The sequence below is a fragment of the Xiphophorus couchianus genome, chromosome 4 (assembly GCF_001444195.1).
Source record: "Xiphophorus couchianus chromosome 4, X_couchianus-1.0, whole genome shotgun sequence".
NCBI lineage: Eukaryota > Metazoa > Chordata > Actinopteri > Cyprinodontiformes > Poeciliidae > Xiphophorus > Xiphophorus couchianus.
Genome location: NC_040231.1, coordinates 1726344 through 1744890, shown reverse-complemented (window position 1 = coordinate 1744890; position 18547 = coordinate 1726344). Strand labels below are relative to the sequence as shown.

Sequence of the window (18547 nt, the reverse complement as noted above, 5' to 3'; positions counted from 1 at the left end):
AGCCTGACAACATGAAGTAGGCTAAAAGTTTTCAAACAGCAGCACAGCATGCCCTAAGCCATGGTGAATGTTCCAGTTTGTAACCTTAACATTAAACTTTGTTGGTCCAGAACACACTAGTAAGGCTCCATCTGAGTGGCCTAGTCAAAGTCTGGGCATTGAAATTCTCCAAAATGACTTTAAACAGGTGTGAATCATGAAAGAAAGCAGAAAAGAGTGAATATTTTTCCCATGGACCTGCAGAGTGAAACTTTAGGCTCAGTTAATTACATCTCCCAGCTGTAAAACGTTTTGCCACGTCAGTGACACTTCAAAGGTTTGAAGTGAGCTCAGATCCAGTCAGACCTGTTGGATGAACTCGGAGGGAACCGCCTCCTGCCTCCTGTCTCCTGCGTCTGCGGCGCTGAAAGTCTCGGGCTGGGCTCTGGCACCAACAGATCCGACTGGAGAGGCATCATGGAGGCAGGAGCAACTGCGCTGCTGCTGGTGGCCCTGCTGGGGACGAGCTCAGCGAGCAGCTTTTATGGAGACAGCATCAGCCTGGCGCCGCTGCAGAGCAACGCAGATGGGACTTACAAGGTACAGAACATCACTAAACACAGAGCTGGTTCAGATTCTGAATGTTCTATCAAACTGAAGGCAGGAATAAATCCTGAAGCTTCATTAGCCAGGACTAAAACAAATCATAAAAAATTTTGTGTCACAATTGAAGTTTGAGTTTGTTGGAGATACTACATTCTGTTTCCTAACCTGAGAAACGAAACGGCCACGTCAAGTAAAGAAACGGAAATAAACAAAGGGAGTGATTTTTGGCACGCTGAACACCTGCGTGTCACCCATACCTGCTGTCAAAGCATCTAATGACTTATGTCAAGGAAATGTCTTTGAATCTTATTCAACCTGTCGAGATAAAACCTAAACTGAAGAAAAACTGAAGTTACTTCCAGGTCAAATAATTTGTCTTTTACAACCTCTGATGTAAATCTAAAGTAAATATTATGATTGTTGATCAAACTCCCGTTTCTCTTCACTTTCATTCTGATAATCTTTTACACTTATCAGTTTTCTGAATGTTTTCTAAAGATTTTCTCTGGACTTGTTTTTTCATTCACTTTCAGTTCCTAAACCTCATTGTTCCTCAGCTGAACCCGTTTAGTCTGACCTATTTTGACTGATGATGCTTAAAAAAGGGCAAACCCAGAAAAGACCCGCGCCAGGACCCGGCAGTTGCATCATAAATCATATTTTCTGGATGTCTGACATTTTCATATTTTCAGAGATAAATCTTTATTGTCATTGTCACAAGAACAACGAAATTTAAAAGGTGCCATCAGTCGGTGCACATGCCCAAAACCAAAAAATAACTGTCTCACAATTCACACACAACGCAAGAATCAACAAACAACTGGAAAAAATAAATCAGAACAGCCACATTCTCACATCATTCATGATGATTAATGGTTGTTTTTGATTGCATTTAGTTTTGTTATTGCTGTCGGGTAAGAACTGTCTCTGAGACGGTTGGTTCTGGTTGCTCTGTATCTTCTGCCTGAAGGCAGCAGTGTGAACAGAGAAGGTCCGGGGTGAGAAGTGTCCTTTGTGATGTGTTGTGCTTTTCTTAGACAGCGGTCGCTGTGCAGGTCCTCCAGTGAGGGGAGAGGGCAGCCAATGATTTTTTGGGCTGTATTCACAACCTTTTGGAGAGCTTTCCTTTGAGCCGTAGTGCTGCTGTTATACCAGACGCAGATACAGTAGGTCAGTATGCTCTCTATGGAGCACTTGTAGAAGGACACCAGCAGCTTCTCCTTGATGCTGTTCCTCCTGAGAACCCTCAGGAAGTTCAGTCTTTGCTGGGCCTTTTTTATCAGCTCCAAGGTGTTCATGTTCCATGTGAGGCCCTGCTCAATGTGGACCCCCAGGAAACGGAAATCAGCTACCCTCTCCACACATTTTCCCCCAATGGTTAGTGGTGTAATGTCCGTTTTATTCCTCCTGTAATCTATTATGAGTTCTGTAGTCTTTGAGTTGTTGAGGAGCAGATTGTTCTCCCTGCACCACACCAACAGCCGCTCCACCTCTCCCCTGTAGGCGGACTCGTCGCCTCCTGAGATGAGCCCCACCACTGTGGTGTCATCAGCAAACTTGATGATGGTGTTGCTGTGGTGGGCAGAGGTGCAGTCGTATGTGTACAGACAATAGAGCAGGGGGCTCAGCACACAGCCCTGTGGAGAGCCAGTACTAAGGCTGAGGGCAGTGGATGTATGTTTTCCCACTCTAACTCTCTGCTGTCGGTTGGTCAGGAAGCTCAGGATCCACATGCAGGTGGAGTGAGGGAGGCCCAGGTCCCCCAGTTTGTCCACCAGTCTGTGAGGGAGGATGGTATTAAAAGCAGAGCTGTAGTCTACAAAGAGCATCCGCACATAGCTGCCCTGCTGCTCCAGATGTGACAGAGCAGCATGGAGGGCCGTGATCACAGCGTCCTCTGTGGATCTGTTGGCTCTGTAGGCGAACTGGTGGTGGTCAAAGCCAGGAGGGAGAAGTACTGTGATGTGACCCCGGACCAGCTTTTCAAAACACTTCGTCACCACAGGGGTTAGTGCCACTGGCCGGTAGTCGTTGAGGCAGGAGATGTGAGGTTTCTTGGGTATGGGGACTATGGTGGAAGATTTCAGGCAGGATGGGACTGTAGACAGGGCTAGGGACTGGTTGAAGATCCTGGTGAAGACTCCAGCCAGCTGATCGGCGCAGTCTTTCAGGACACGTCCAGGGACGCCATCAGATAAATCATAGATTTATCTGAATAGACTGGTAACAAACAACCTAAATATCTAATTTATTGGGATAAAACTGAGTGAAAATGCAACAAAAGTCCTAAGAAAGAAATCTGGAGACGAGTTTCAAGTTTTCCAGAAACACCTGGATGTTTAGTTTATGTTTTTCGAACCCTGCAGGTGACTTTCTACCACCGACAAAACGGCAGAAACAGCTGTCAGAACCAGTCCACTCTGCTCTGTGATGGTGGGGTGTGTACGGACCTGGACCGGTCAGCTGTGGTCCAAACGGACCAGGACTCTTTGGGCAGATGGTGCCAGGTTGAAGAGCACACAACAGCAACCTTCCAGCCCAATGGGACGAGTTTCATCCTGAGGTGAGTCAAGATCTCACCAACCAGAACCAGAACTGGCCAACCAGAACCGGGACTGACCGACCAGAACCAGGACTGACCAACCAGAACCAGGACTGACCAACTGGAACAAAAACTGACCGACCAGAACCAGGACTGACCAACCAGTACCAGGACTGACCGACCAGAACCAGGACTGACCAACTGGAACAAAAACTGACCGACCAGAGCCAGAACTGACCGACCAGAACCAGGACTGACCGACCAGAACCAGGACTGACTGACCAGAACCAGGACTGACCGACCAGAACCAGGACTGACCAGCCAAAACCAGGATTGACGAACTGGAACAAAAACTGACCAACCAGAACCAGAACTGACCAACCAGAACCAGCACTGACCAACCAGAACCAGGACTGACCGACCAGAACCAGGACTGACCAACTGGAACCAGAACTGACCGACCAGAACCAGGACTGACCAACTGGAACAAAAACTGACCAACCAGAACCAGGACTGGCCAGTTCTCTGATCCAGGTTTATAGTCTTCGGTGTTCTGCATGTTTCGGTTTCCTGCAGAAATCGGTGACAGCAGGTTAGCTGACATAACGGCTGTTGCCCAGGGCACCAACTGCTGAGGGGCGGCTGCTGCAGTGACTTAAAAATAAAATACAATAAACAAAATGAAATAAAAAAGACAGTAGAAATGCACAGCCTGACTATTTTATATGCTCTGCATTGAAAGTGAAAATTCAGAAAATATAATTGGCTGATCCAACATCAGTAGATAAATAAATGTTTAAATGAATTAAAGTGTCTATAATATAGTTTTAATCCACATCAGATTTATTATTATTTACATTTTACAGCTTCTTGATGTCCCAAAAGACAGGTTTATAATCTTATCTGTTAATTCTGTTGCTTTCATAACTGAATATGAGTTTCTGATGATATTTAGTTTCTTTTATTTGCTCTTTTTTCATAGCTACGAAACAAAATGGGAAAACTGGAAACACTGGGAACATTATAACCCAACTTTAAACAACGTCTTTGTTATCTTAAATATTTTTACAACATAATCTGTCACATTAATAACAGAATAGAATAACAAAACTTTGAATAAGATATAGATATACAGTGAACCCTCGCTATAACGAGGTTCACCTTTCACGACCTCGCTGTTTCGCGGATTTTTTGTGCAGTTTTCTTTCACAGTGCATTGTGTTCTGCGTCCTGATTGGCTAAACAGTCTCCGCGCTTCTTCTCTACCTGTGTGCCAATAACGTTACGTTATTTAAATATACAGCTTGGCAAATTTTGGCAAATATTTTTGCCCAGAAGAAAAAAGAGCGACAACAACTACCGATAACGACGTTCTTCTCCCGAAAAAACTCACCTGCACCTCAGGCTTCAGGAGAAAAAGCCACCAGAGCAGAGTCACAGTCAGAGGATCAGTGAAATACGCCAGTCACAATTTGTCCTACTGTTCTTCGTATTGATGATTAAAATGATTGTTTTACTGTAGTTATTTGTAAGAAAGCATTATATTTGTTTAAAAAATGCTTAGGCCTGAAAAGAAGCTTTGTTCTTTGGTTTCAATATAGAGTATTTAATTATGATGTATAATAATTGTAAAAAAATAAAGGTAACTACTTCACAGATTTCGCCGATCAAGGGTTCTTTTTGGAACCCAACCCCCGCGAAAAACGAGGGTTCACTGTATATAAATATCAGGAAATAAACTGAAGTGTTGGAGTGTGCCTTTATTGCTGGCGAAGAACAGAATTTGTTTCAGAACGTTGCTGGTAGTTTGAGTTCATTAGATGTAGAAAATGTTCCAACTTTGCTCGAGGTTAATGTAGAGTCTGATTTTCTTAGCCAAACTCAATCAAAATAAAGCTGCCTGATAATCGTGGTGCAGCTGCAGTAGCTGCTGTGTGAAATGTTGGGGTCCAGATGAGGTCCAGGTCCAGGTCCATCCATCCACCCATCCAACCATCCATCCATCCATCCATCCATCCATCCAACCCGACCCCATCCACTTATCCGGGGTCGGGTCGTGGGGGTAGCAGCTTCAGAAGGGAGGCCCAGACTTCCCTCCCCGGCCTCTTGTTCCAGCTCCTCCGGGGGAATCCCAAGGCGTTCCCAGGCCAGCCGAGAGACATTGTCCCTCCAGCGTGTCCTGGGTCTTCCCCTGGTGGGACCTGAGCTCCTCACCAGGGAGGCGTCCAGGAGGCATCCTGACCAGATGCCTGAGCCTCAACTGGCTCCTCTCGACGTGAAGAAGAAGAAGAAGAATTACTTTATTCATCCCAGCAGGGAAATTATTTCGCAGTTACAGCAAGAATTTTTTTTTTATACACAGATTAACACACACACGACAGGAGCTGCGTCTGCAGGCAGCCAGCTGAGCCAGCACCATTTTTGAAGGAGGACATGCGGCAAAGGTCGTCGGGACCGGGAGTCAAACCCGTGACGTTCGCGGGTCTAAGGCCTCCAAATGTGGGGCGTACTAACCCCCTGCGCCACCACAGCACGCCCAAAGAAAGAAACATTCAGGAGCAGTGGCTCTACTCTGAGTCCCTCCCGGATGACTGAGCTTCTCACCCTATCTCTAAGGTTCAACTATCCGACGGACCCTCCTCTCCAGGACCCCTGAATAGACCTTGCCAGGGAGGCTTAAGAGTGTGACCCAAATATAATTGGAGCACACCCTCTGCTCCCCTTTTTTGAACAGGGGGACCACCAGATAACCTCAATTTCCCTATGGGATTAATAAAGTTTAACCTAACCTAACCACCCCAGTCTGCCAGTCCAGGGGAACTGCCCCCGATGTCCATGCAATATTGCAGAGTCGTGTCAACCAACACAACCCTACAACATCCAGAGCCTTAAGGAACTCCGGGCGGATCTCATCCACCCCCGGGGCCCTGCCACCGAGGAGCTTTTTAACCACCTCGGTGACCTCGTCCCCAGAGATTGGAGAGCCCAACCCAGAGTCCCCAGGCTCCGCTTCCTCAATGGAAGGCATGTTGGTGGGATTGAGGAGGTCTTCGAAGTATTCTGCCCACCGAGCCACAACATCCCGAGTTGAGGTCAGCAGCACACCATCCCCACTATAAACAGTGTTGGTGCTGCACCGCTTCCCCCTCCTGAGACACCGGATGGTGGACCAGAATCGCCTCGAAGTCTCCATGGCCTCTCCAAACTTCTCCCACACCCGAGTTTTTGCCTCAGCAACCACCCAAGCTGCATGCCGTTTCACCCGCCAGTACCCATCAGCTGCTTCTGGAGTCCCACAGGCCAAAAAGGCCCAATAGGACTCCTTCTTCAGCCTGACGGCATCCCTCACCGAAGGTGTCCACCAACGGGTTCAAGGGTTGCTGCCACGGCAGGCACCGACAACCTTGCGGCCACAGCTCCGATAAGCTGCCTCGACAATGGAGGCGCGAAACATGGTCCACTCAGACTCCATGTTCCCCATTTCCCCAAGAATGTGTTCAAAGTTCTGCTGGAGATGGGAGTTAAAGCTCCGTCTCACAGGGGATTCCGTCAGACGTTCCCAGCAGACCCTCACAACACGTTTGGGCCGCCAGGTCTGATCGACTTCCTCCTCCACCACCGGAGCCAACTCACCACCAGGTAGTGGTCAGTGGACAGCTCCGCACCTCTCTTCACCCGAGTGTCCAAGACAGGCTACCCTCTCGTTCACCAGGGTAAACCCCAACATACAGGCACCGAGATGGGGAGCAACAAGTATGCCCACTCCTGCCCGACGCCTCTCACCTTGGGCAACTCCAGAGTGGAAGTATGTCCAGCCCCTCTCAAGGAGACTGGTTCCAGAACCAGAGCCATGCGTCGAGGTGAGACCGACTATTTCTAGCCGGAACCTCTCGACCTCACACACTAGCTCCGGCTCCTTCCCCACCAGAGAGGTGACATTCCACGTCCCAAGAGTTTCTGCAACCGAGGATCGGACCGCCAGGGTCCCCTCCCTCGGCCTCCACCCATCACACAATGCACCCGACCCCTTTGGCCCCTCTCATGGGCGGTGGGCCCATGGGAGGGGGGACCCATGTTTCCTCTTCGGGCTGAGCCCGGCCGGGCTCCATGGGTAAAAGCCCGGCCACCAGGCGCTCACCATCGTGCCCCCCTCCAGGCCTGGCTCCAGAGTGGGGCCCCGGTGACCCGCGTCAGGGCGAGGGAACACCAAGTCCAATGTTGTTTCTCATCATTGGGGTCTTCGGGCTGCGCTTTGTCTGGTCCCTCACCTAGGACCTGTCTGGCTTGGTGACCCTACCAGGGGCATGAAGCCCCAGAGAGTACAGCTCCAAGGATCATTGGGGCCCTCAGACCCCTCCACCACGATAAGGTGGCAGAACAAGGAGAGGCTTTTATTAACATAAGACTTTTATTTTCTGTAAACTGTTTGCAGTGTGGGCAGCGTTCAGATTGCAAGAGGAATGCAAATTTATTTATAAGGCGTCATTAATACACAATGCAATCCTGATAATTTACAATTCTGCTTCAAAAATAACTTAATATTGAGAGAAAATGTAAATCTGATTTGGGGAGATGGAGAATATTTCTGCTAAGCTCTCAATGCAACCAGTTATGAAATTAAAATAAATGTTAAATACTTAATACAGGACATCTTAAAGGCCGAGTTGGAAGAGTTTTCTCTCTACATCCAAACTGTATCCTATAATCTGAGTGAGTTTGATTACATTCAGTTTATTCATATTGTATAAATGCACAACTTGCCATCTGCAGGCATTTTATTCCAGATTCGTTAATCTGATATGATCATCGTTAGGAAACATCAGGTCCAGTTTATTATTCAAATCGGTTTCATTCTGTTGCATCAAGCTGCTGATTTAGCAGCAATCCCTCATCCTGAGGATGCATGTGGCGGCAGTGGAAAGGTAAACTCCTCATTAACAAGAAGAAACCTCCAGCAGAACCAGAACCAGGCTCAGCAGAGCGGCCATCTTCTTTGACCCACTGGAGGTTTGAGAAAAGAGAGACGAAAACACGAAGGTGCCCTGATCCAGGAGTACTTTCTATTTCGAAGAAAGCAAAGAGTTTAAAGTTGCCACTCCCTGAAAAATGCGGTGGATTGTTGCCCCTCTCCGAGTTTCCATTCAACTCTGAGTCACATCAACACCTGAATGTCTTTGTCTGGCTGACAGCTTTGGCAGAACAAAGGCAGAGAATAATAGCTGATGCTTCCTCATATTTATGATTTACCAGAAAGCTTTCAGGTCATGCAAATCTTTCTTTTGAAAATTTCTGAGAAACATTTTGTTCTCAGAAGACTCAGTTATTATTACTGGTGTTAGTGGGAGATGGTTTACATTAGTATAAGGTAAATTATTATGTTCAGCTTGACCACACTTTAAACTGTTCAAGTTAAAGAACATTTTCCTGCTAAGTATTAAGGCCAAAAGAGATTTTATTTTTAAGTTGTGAGGATAAAGTCGTTAAAATGTATTAAAAGATTCAGTGTTTAACTTCAGAAGATGCTCAACATTCCTCTTTTAATGTTTTATTTTTCACGTTATCATAAAGGTACTATTTCATTTTCCTAATATTGTGACTTTATTCTGGTAATATTATAAGTTTATTCTTATATCATCACAACTTAGCTCTCATATTATTTTGCTTTATTCTCATAATTATTTATTTTTTTCTTAGTCTAATTCTCCATCATTTTACTTAAACTCCAGGTTAATATAAAAATATGTATAAGACAGTAGAAATTAAATAGGATAGAAATATCCTTTACTTTTTAACTAAGCAGCAAAGTAACAGGCAGATGGAAGGATGTGAATTTATTCAACGGTATAAATATGAAAACAGAAAAATAGGAATAAGAGACTGTATGGGCAAATTTACAAGATTAGAAAACAAAGCTGTGTAGTTATTTCAAAGGCAGCATACACTGCTTAAAATAATTATGTCACTAAGTAGAGGAATTAAAACATATGCGATATGTTAATGTAGATGGTGCATAAAAACCACAGAATATTTGCAATAATTTAAATTTGAATGACTTGAGTTTTTTGAGTGCAGTGATGTTCTGACAGCTGCTGAGGGGGAAGGATCTGTGATAACGCTTCTTTGTGCACTGAGGATGCTGCAGTCAGTGCATGTAAATGTGTCTAATATGCAATAATCAAAACTACTAAAAATCATAATAATACAATCAATGTTTTAGTAACTTTAGGGAATTGACTTTATGCAAATAAACAGAAAATATTGATGTGTTTTATATGATATATTACATAAATAATCTCATTTCATATAATGCAATCTTTTTTAGCCCAATATACATAATACACAAACAATAATGTTTGTCTCCATGTTGGCCACCAGGGGGCAGTTGTAACGTGACTATCTGTGACTGGAGCAGAAAATTGGGATTTTTCCAGGTTTTATTTGGAGAAATGAAAACGTTAAAAATATACAGTATATCTAAAACGATGAATGATGATGATGTTTTCACATCCTGGTTTTTACTCTCAGAGACTCCGGCTGCTGCTGGGACAATAATCTGGAGCACAAATCCAACTGGGAGAGCCACGCACAGCTGGACCTGGGAGTCAGATCAGACTCCTACAGCATCAACAACTGTCCCAGCACCGCAACGGTGGCTTCCTTACGGTACCGGAAACCGTCTGCTTTCATCTAACACGGCTTGTTAGTGAAATATGACATAAAAGTACAGATTTTGACCTGATGGGAAAATGAAAATGTTCCTGCAGGGTTTCTCAGAACTGCTTCACCCATCTCCGCCTTCTGGCTCATGATCCAGAAGGAGACGCGGTGAGATGCCGCTTCGCTTCAGGCGCCCCAGCAAACTTCACTCTGGATGAGGTAATCTGGCCCTTTCCACGGCATTTTATACATGTAAAGAGTTTTACAGATAGAACCATCAGATGATTATAGCTGTCATTTTCAGAGTACCTGTACGCTGAGAGGCTCAGGTGAGCTCCAACTTGGCCAACACGTCTTTGAACTGACGGTGGAGGATTTCTCCACCAAAAACGTGACGCTGACTTACGCAGACGGAAGTACGGCGACCCGGGAGGCCTCCAGCAGCAGCCAGCCTCCGCTCTGCACGCTGACGCTGCAGTTCGTGGTGGACGGTGAGGTTTCCTCTCATCAATTCACCCGCTGGACAAATGTCTCCGTTTCATTTAGCCAAATAAACCACTTAAAAAGGCTGTGAAAAAATGACACATCACTGATTTCTCACAAATATTCCTGAGTTTCTTTTGTTTTCACATCTCAAAATGCATTATTAAATGTATTTATGAATTATCTAGTGATTAAAGACAATTCATTTGAACATAAAATAAAATAAATACATACACTTTGCTGAATAAAGTCTCTGGTTATATTAAATATAAATTATTATAATTATACTATATTATATTGTTTTTTTTATTTATTTATAAATATTTCTAAATAAATAAAAGAACATTTTATACGAAAGGCTTTAAGCTGAATAAAAATGACAGCAGAAGAAACTGGATAAGGCCATATAATCGTATTTGATCTAAATCATTTCTTACATTTATAACATCAAACAAATTGAAATTAGCTTTCTAGTTTTTGACTCAATTATCACTTTGGATTAAATCTTTTCTGTGTTTTTGATTCAGTCCTTCCTCCGATATCGAGCTGCGTGGTCGGTGACCTCCTGCCCATGTTCCTGTCCCGGACGCTGTCGCACGGAGACGTTCTCCACGCCAGCGTGGGTCAGACGCTGCAGCTCTACGCTGAGGCCCAGGCTCAGAACGCGCCGTATGGACACCGCTTCCGGCAACATTCCTGCATGCTGCTACTCACCTGTCCTGCTCTACATGCTGTTACACACCTGTCCTGCTCTGCATGCTGTTACTCACCTGTCCTGCTCTACATGCTGCTACACACCTGTCCTGCTCTGCATGCTGTTACTCACCTGTCCTGCTCTACATGCTGCTACTCACCTGTCCTGCTCTACATGCTGTTACTCACCTGTCCTGCTCTACATGTTGTTACTCACCTGTCCTGCTCTACATGTTGTTACTCACCTGTCCTGCTCTGCATGCTGTTACTCACCTGTCCTGCTCTACATGTTGTTACTCACCTGCCCTGCTCTGCATGCTGCTACTCACCTGTCCTGCTCTACATGTTGTTACTCACCTGTCCTGCTCTGCATGTTGTTACTCACCTGTCCTGCTCTACATGTTGTTACTCACCTGCCCTGCTCTACATACTGCTACACACCTGTCCTGCTCTGCATGTTGTTACTCACCTGCCCTGCTCTACATGCTGCTACACACCTGTCCTGCTCTGCATGCTGTTACACACCTGCCCTGCTCTCCATGCTGTTACACACCTGCCCTGCTCTCCATGCTGCTACACACCTGTCCTGCTCTACATGCTGCTACACACCTGTCCTGCTCTGCATGCTGTTACACACCTGCCCTGCTCTGCATGCTGCTACACACCTGTCCTGCTCTACATGCTGCTACACACCTGTCCTGCTCTGCATGCTGCTACACACCTGCCCTGCTCTCCATGCTGTTACACACCTGTCCTGCTCTGCATGCTGTTACACACCTGTCCTGCTCTACATGCTGCTACACACCTGTCCTGCTCTGCATGCTGCTACACACCTGTCCTGCTCTGCATGCTGCTACACACCTGCCCTGCTCTCCATGCTGTTACACACCTGTCCTGCTCTACATGCTGCTACACACCTGTCCTGCTCTGCATGCTGCTACACACCTGTCCTGCTCTGCATGCTGCTACACACCTGCCCTGCTCTCCATGCTGTTACACACCTGTCCTGCTCTACATGCTGCTACACACCTGTCCTGCTCTGCATGCTGTTACACACCTGCCCTGCTCTCCATGCTGCTACTCACCTGTCCTGCTCTACATGCTGCTACACACCTGTCCTGCTCTGCATGCTGTTACACACCTGCCCTGCTCTGCATGCTGTTACACACCTGCCCTGCTCTGCATGCTGCTACACACCTGTCCTGCTCTACATGCTGCTACACACCTGTCCTGCTCTGCATGCTGTTACACACCTGCCCTGCTCTCCATGCTGTTACACACCTGTCCTGTTTACTCCTCTGAAGGATTCAGGACTTCCAGGTCAGCGGCCCCCAAAATGTGACCAAGAAGTTCAGAAGCGGGTCGGACGGGAAAGCAGAGATCACTCTGAGCTGGACCCCGAAGGAAAGCGACGCCAACAAACTCGTCCCAGTTTGTTTCACCGCAGAGACGGCAATAACGTGAGTAATTTCATTCCACAGAAACGTCCTGGTTTTCTCTTCAGCTGCTGTTCAACACAGAAAACGACGTTCAGGATGAGAGTTTTATCATTTTTAATTCAATTTTAATCTAATTAGTTCCTTAAACACCTTTGGATATGCATAAAAATCACAGTTAACACTAATTAATAGCGAATATTTTGTAAAAGATTATAATTTTTCTAACTGCGTGTTCGGACCATTATAGATAGAAAAAAAGGAGAATAAAAAACTTAGAGATTTCTGATAATTTTTCATTTTTCAAACTCAGAAATTGTAATTTTTGTTAGAAGACTTCTGAGAGTTTTTCTTGGAAATGTTTGCCTTTTCAAATTCAGAAATTTCCTAGACGTTTTATACAAAATGTTTGAAATTAATCTCAAAATTAAATTTTTTTTGACGAAAATTTACTCCTTTTTTCCATCTGCATTGGCTCTAATATGTCATTGTTGAAAACATTAAAGTATAATTCAATATGCTGCTGTACTGAGCAGTAAACTGTAAAATAATTAAACACTCATGTCTATTGTGGAAATGATGCCAATACTGGACAGCAGACAAATTAATGTTAGAGAATAAATTAGGGTCAATAAAATGTGAAATTGTAACCAAAAAGTTTGGTGCCAAATTTTCAAAATATAATTTCCAAATATAAATAAATAAAGCATTAAATTAAAAACAGAGAACAGGAGCTTGAACTGATATTTAAATGGTAAAATTTGACCGTGTCTAAAAAGTAAATTTGATTCAGTGACTGGATTTAGGCTGATCAGTGTTGGCCGTTTGCAGCCGAGTCATAATGTTTTATAAAACAAAAAGTGTCATAATTTTGATCAAAGTTGATCTGAAATCTGAGGAGCTGCTATAAAACAATGGCTGTAACTTTGGCATCAAAAATGAAACAAACAAAAAGTCCAAACTCACCAAGCAGAATTCATTTTTTCCACGTTATTTAGATGTCATCTAATTTTACTGGGTTCATAACGACACCAACCTGTTTTGTTTTTATCCCACAGCCAATCAGAGATGAGATGTGTCATTGTTATGGTGAGCCGTTCCGCCGTCATGCAAGGTTCGTTCCTAATAATAAAACATTGCACACACACCCACGCCCACACCTACACACACACACACACACACACGCCCACACACACACACACACACACACGCCCACACACACACACACACACACACGTGCACACACACACACACGCCCACACACACACACACACACACACGCCCACACACACACACACACACACGGGAGAAAGGCTAAAACATACACACATAAACTAGAAGGATAGCAGGGAGCCATCATATGATGATCCATCCATCCATCCATCCATCCATCCATCCATCCATCCATCCATCCATCCATGAATGAAGTTCATAGAGAGCTCAAGCAGGAAGTGGTAAAGAGGTGAAAATCCGCCATGATGAACCAAATGTTCTCATAAACGTTTTTATTAAACGTTTATTTATCACATCTCTTCTGTCATCCTTATTTTACCTTCTGCTTAAACATTTTGCTGCAAAGTTTTACACTGTTATTATTTTGACAATGAATTTGTGTAAAACACATATTTAGCCGCGCTAGCAGTGTTAGCACCAATGTGGTGAGCTGAGAGAGCAGAACGCAAAGAAAATATGATATAATCAATATTCCAATGATGCAGGAGATCATTTAGTATTTAAAAATGTCCAAACACTTTACCTTAAATTAAAGTGAACTTGATCAGTGACATGTTGCTGCATCAGAGGTGCACAAAGCAGCTTTACCACAGATCCTTCCTCCCAGCAGTTGTTTCCATTCCTGCATCCAGTTTGTACACTTCATCTAATAAATACTCGATGTTCAATGTTTCTGCTGCAAAACACAAACAGCTCAGAGTTCTGTCTGCGTTCCACCAGAACTCTTGTGTTGTTGTTTGGAGACCATTTCTAAGTGTAATGGAAAAATAATGCAAGAACACATTCTCAAAGATTAATGCAATTTAAATTCTAGTGAACATTTAACACTGGAATTGAAAAGCATTTAAACAAAACAACAGAAACAACAAATAAAATGAATTATGAAGGCTCTGGAAACAGAACGGTCCTTCAATGAAAGGAATCAGTTGAGACCAAAGCACCAAACTGAAGACTTTCATCATCCAGTTTTTGGTAGAACGAGAAACACAATAAATCATGCAAACGGAAATTGTTGAGCTTATTTTAATTTATCATGTGGTTAATTGCTTATTGTGACATTCCTAATAATTATATTATTCCTGTGATTTCCAGGCAGAGCCTCTGTTACCTGCTTGCCCAACAAGATGACAGTGGCCTTGGAGAAAGCCTCCATGCCAGACATCAGTGAGGCGTTTCTGTCACTCAGAGACCCGTCGTGCACGCTCACCAGCAACGGCACCCACATCCTGGGAACCATGTCCTTCACCACCTGTGGCACAAAGCTGGAGGTGTGGAATAAATCAGAACGACCTCAGCCCGACTCCTCTCTGCCGGTTCACTATTTCACTCTGATCTTTCACCTGAAAACAGGACAAAGGAGACTACATCGTCTTTAAGAACGAGATCCACTCCATCGTGCAGTCCAACGAGATCATCATCCGGAGGAACAACGTCAAGGTTGACTTCTACTGCGAGTTTCCCAAAACCATCAGCATCTCCAACTTCTACAACCTCCACGATGCCGACTACATCTTCACCGAGTCCAGCTTTGGCAGCTTCGGCTACAGCTTTGAGATATTCCAGAACGGCAACTTCACCAGCAGGGTGCCGCCCGACGCCTACCCGGTGCAGGTCAAGATGCTGCAGATGATTTACATGGGCATCCAGGCCGTGTCGGAGCTGCCAAACGTCACCTTGTTTGTCGAGTCGTGCAAAGCAACTCCGGACAACAACCCTGACAACCCCGTCTACTACAACCTCATCCAGAACGGGTGAGTCCTGCTGCTCAGAAACACTCGCTGAAGACGCTCAGAGAAACGTTTTTCATCTGTTGTCTTCCAGGTGTGTCAAAGACGAGACGTTTAAGATCCACCCGTCAAACCAGACGAACTTCAACTTTGAGATCCAAGCCTTTAAATTCAACGGAGATTATGACCAGGTAGGACAAACCAGAGCTTTCAAAACTTTTACCATCTAGCCACTGGAATTTTGTTCTCCTTAGTAATCCATCCTCTTCATGGAAAACCCTCCATGATGCTCCCTCATCATGAGGGAGGTCACGTGGTGAATGTCACTTCATTTTTGACACTGTGGCCAAGCAATTCAACCTTCATCTCACTGTCTACTACAATCCTATTTGACCCAAAGGTATTCCTGTCAAATTTAATCCATCCACGCTGTGATTAATCAGATAAACGTCTGAAAGCTGACGCCAACTTATCGTCCTCAAGAGATTCTACATGCTAGCTGGACATTCATCCCAAACAAGCTTACTGGAGTGGAAAGGATTAGTTAGTGAAGACAGTTCAAACGTCATAAAAACAACAGACAGTCATCAAAACCATCAAAACATGTCAAATATGTTGTTCTGAGTTCCAGTTATTATGAATCAGGGGCAACTCTAAACGGGCGGGTTTTTATTCTAGATTTCTGTTCTTCAGTTTTATGGAAGTTTGATCCAGATTTGTGGTACATAGAAGCTGAATGCTGTTTCTCCATGTTTGGTTCTGGTTCTGGATACAGAGCAGAACCAGAACCAGAAGACCTGAGTGGTCAGGAAGGTTGATAGCAGATCTTTAAGCCGTTCAGTGGTTTATAAACTGATAACGGTATTTTAAAGTCTGTTCTCTGAGCTGCAGCAGGATGAGTTTCTCCAGATCTTACTGGGACTTCAGCCTTTTACTCCTGGAAATGTTCTTCAGGCGACAGAAGGCCGACTTTTTAACCGTCTTTATGTGTCTCTGAAGGTTCAGGTTTGAGTCTTTTACTACACCCAGGCGGATCCGTTCAGAGTCACCTGGTGACATCATAACGTAGAGCTTGTAGATACTGAATATGAGGGGTTGTCGGATTGAGCCTTGTGGTACTCCACATGTGACTTTTGCTCGCTCCTTTTGACACAAAGAAGTCTCTGTTCTTTAGGTAAGATTTGAACCAATTAAGTTATAAATAAAAAGCTTTTATTGTGAGGCATGTAGCTGCTGGAGATGTTTGGTTCTGATCCTATTAAACTATAAATGTAAACTATGAATCACATCAAGATATTTCTAGATCCTCCTGAGAGAGGCATCAGGGAGGACCAACAGGACAACCAAACGTCTTCCAGATCAAACACCAGAGGTCCTTTGGTCAACATTAAAGGAAATCCTTGTTTTTGTTTCCCGTTCTTCACATTCCACCTCAGGTTTACATCATCTGCAACGTCATCCTGTGCGAGCCTGGGAATCCCTTTTCCCGATGTGCGCAGGGATGTCTGAGCGAGGCGCCCCGCCGGCGCAGACGAGGCCTGAGCATGGAGACCACAGGGCACTACATTACCCAGGGTCCTCTGCAAGTGGTTGGGCCGGCTGGTCCCAGTTCACATGCGGAGCACAAGAACATAGATGCAGCTCCGAAAAGTGACACGGCTCCTGAAGGTTAGAGTCCGAGCGACCCGACGGTCGGGTTTCCTGTTTGAGTAAAAACTGACCATTTTCCTGACATTCTCCAGGAGTTGTTCCAGAAACCAGATCGGACGGAGAAACCTGGAGGTTCAGGGAGATGTTTTCCTCCAGCATCACCACGGTGGTGTTCGGCAGCGGCTTCGTCCTGTCGCTGGTTCTGCTGGCCGTGGTGGTCCGCTACTTCAGCAGGAAGAGGAGAGCTGAAGAGCTCAACTTTCTCATTGAAGACGAGTTTGAGAAATAAACGCGACGCCTCCCTGACAGTCTCTGGAAAACAGATGAATTAAAGGAGACAAACTAAACCATCTTTTTTTACCCAAACCACAGGTCTGAGATCAGTTTGGTCAGAATCAGAACTCAGTTATTTTCTTTTTTTCACCTGGTTTTACAAAAAACAGTGAAAAGTTTCAATCCAAACCACTTTTTAGAGCCAATTAACATATTTTGTTTCTAAGTACAGAAATATTACCCAGTAAGTTATCAGTAACTGGGTCATTACTATCCAAAAAGACAGGCGATGCAACAATCAGAAGTTTGTTTATTTCATGTTTTTTTCACTCAGCATTTAACATTTTATTCCTCACCAGGAAAAAAAGGATTTAATTTTGCTTCTTGTCGTTTTTAGACCAGCCCAGAATTCGTTTGTATCAAATAAAAACATGTTTTCTGATCAGATCCAGTTTATTTTAGCCAAACAATCAAACTGTATTTCAGTCATTATCCAAAATGGCCGATTAGCTCCAACTCAATCTAAACTCCAGATTTAAGCTGATCACTTAGATCTGTGAAGCCTCAGAACAAAAATTAAAGCTTGTTTTTTGAGACTATCAGGTTTCAGTAATGTGTCTCCTTTAATTCATTTTTCCTTTTCGTCATGCAGGCAGAATTATGATATGTTATCTAAATCTGATATAATAATTTGGGAGTTTTAATCAGTCAAATCAAACCTTATCTTGCTTTGCGAACAATATTTTAGAGGAACTTCTGAGCTAAAATTGCTTTCGATGCTTCAGATTTCCAGGTCACGGTTTTCTTTTCAGCAGAAATGATCCAACAAGTCGACAGATGAGAAAGAATCAGCTGTTTTCAGATGCTGAGTGTGAGAAGAACCATCTGATTGGATCTTGGACCCGGTTCCACTTCGCCTGCAGCAATGCTGCACCTGAAACACATTGAGCTGGATGCCTTCATGCTACTGTCCTTTTCTCATAAACACCTCCAAATGTTTTTATGTCCTGATTAGGGTTGTCTGGTTAGGGAAACTAAATTCAGCATTTTAAGGGAGTTCATGTTATTAAGACAAATATTAATATTTTTCCTACAGTAAAAAGAGAAGGGTGTTATGTATACATTCATTGGTTATGTAATAAAAAGCTTATGGGAGCCTGTGTGGAGTGTTTATCGCTTATTTCATGTTTCTAATTCAGTTGAATTGTAATTCTGACAACATTGAGGCTTTTGATGAGATTATTTGGACGTTTGGAGAGAGAAGGAAT

At 44.2% G+C, this 18547-nt stretch overlaps 1 protein-coding gene and 1 long non-coding RNA gene across 2 annotated transcripts; both read left to right on the top strand.

Moving 5' to 3' along the window:
- Positions 1–411: 411 nt before the first annotated feature.
- On the top strand, positions 412–18439 carry LOC114143214 (uncharacterized). Its single transcript, XM_028015051.1, has 13 exons — positions 412–579; positions 2952–3148; positions 9653–9790; positions 9892–10003; positions 10089–10275; positions 10795–10936; positions 12265–12420; positions 13455–13510; positions 14722–14897; positions 14980–15380; positions 15451–15547; positions 16793–17024; positions 17099–18439. Exons 1-13 carry the CDS (start codon positions 457–459, stop codon positions 17293–17295), a joined length of 2214 nt encoding a protein of 737 aa, XP_027870852.1. The 5' UTR covers positions 412–456; the 3' UTR covers positions 17296–18439.
- LOC114143215 (uncharacterized) lies at positions 3176–3819 on the top strand. The gene is made up of 2 exons (XR_003595193.1): positions 3176–3291; positions 3633–3819. It is a non-coding gene; the product is annotated as an uncharacterized LOC114143215 (long non-coding RNA).
- Positions 18440–18547: the final 108 nt, after the last annotated feature.

Coding starts and splice junctions, on each gene's coding strand:
- LOC114143214 (XM_028015051.1), top strand. CDS start 457: ATGGAGGCAGGAGCAACTGCGCTGCTGCTGGTGGCCCTGCTGGGGACG. Junction 10,276..10,794: donor GCTGCAGTTCGTGGTGGACG/GTGAGGTTTCCT, acceptor TTTTTGATTCAG/TCCTTCCTCCGATATCGAGC. Junction 12,421..13,454: donor ACCGCAGAGACGGCAATAAC/GTGAGTAATTTC, acceptor TTTATCCCACAG/CCAATCAGAGATGAGATGTG.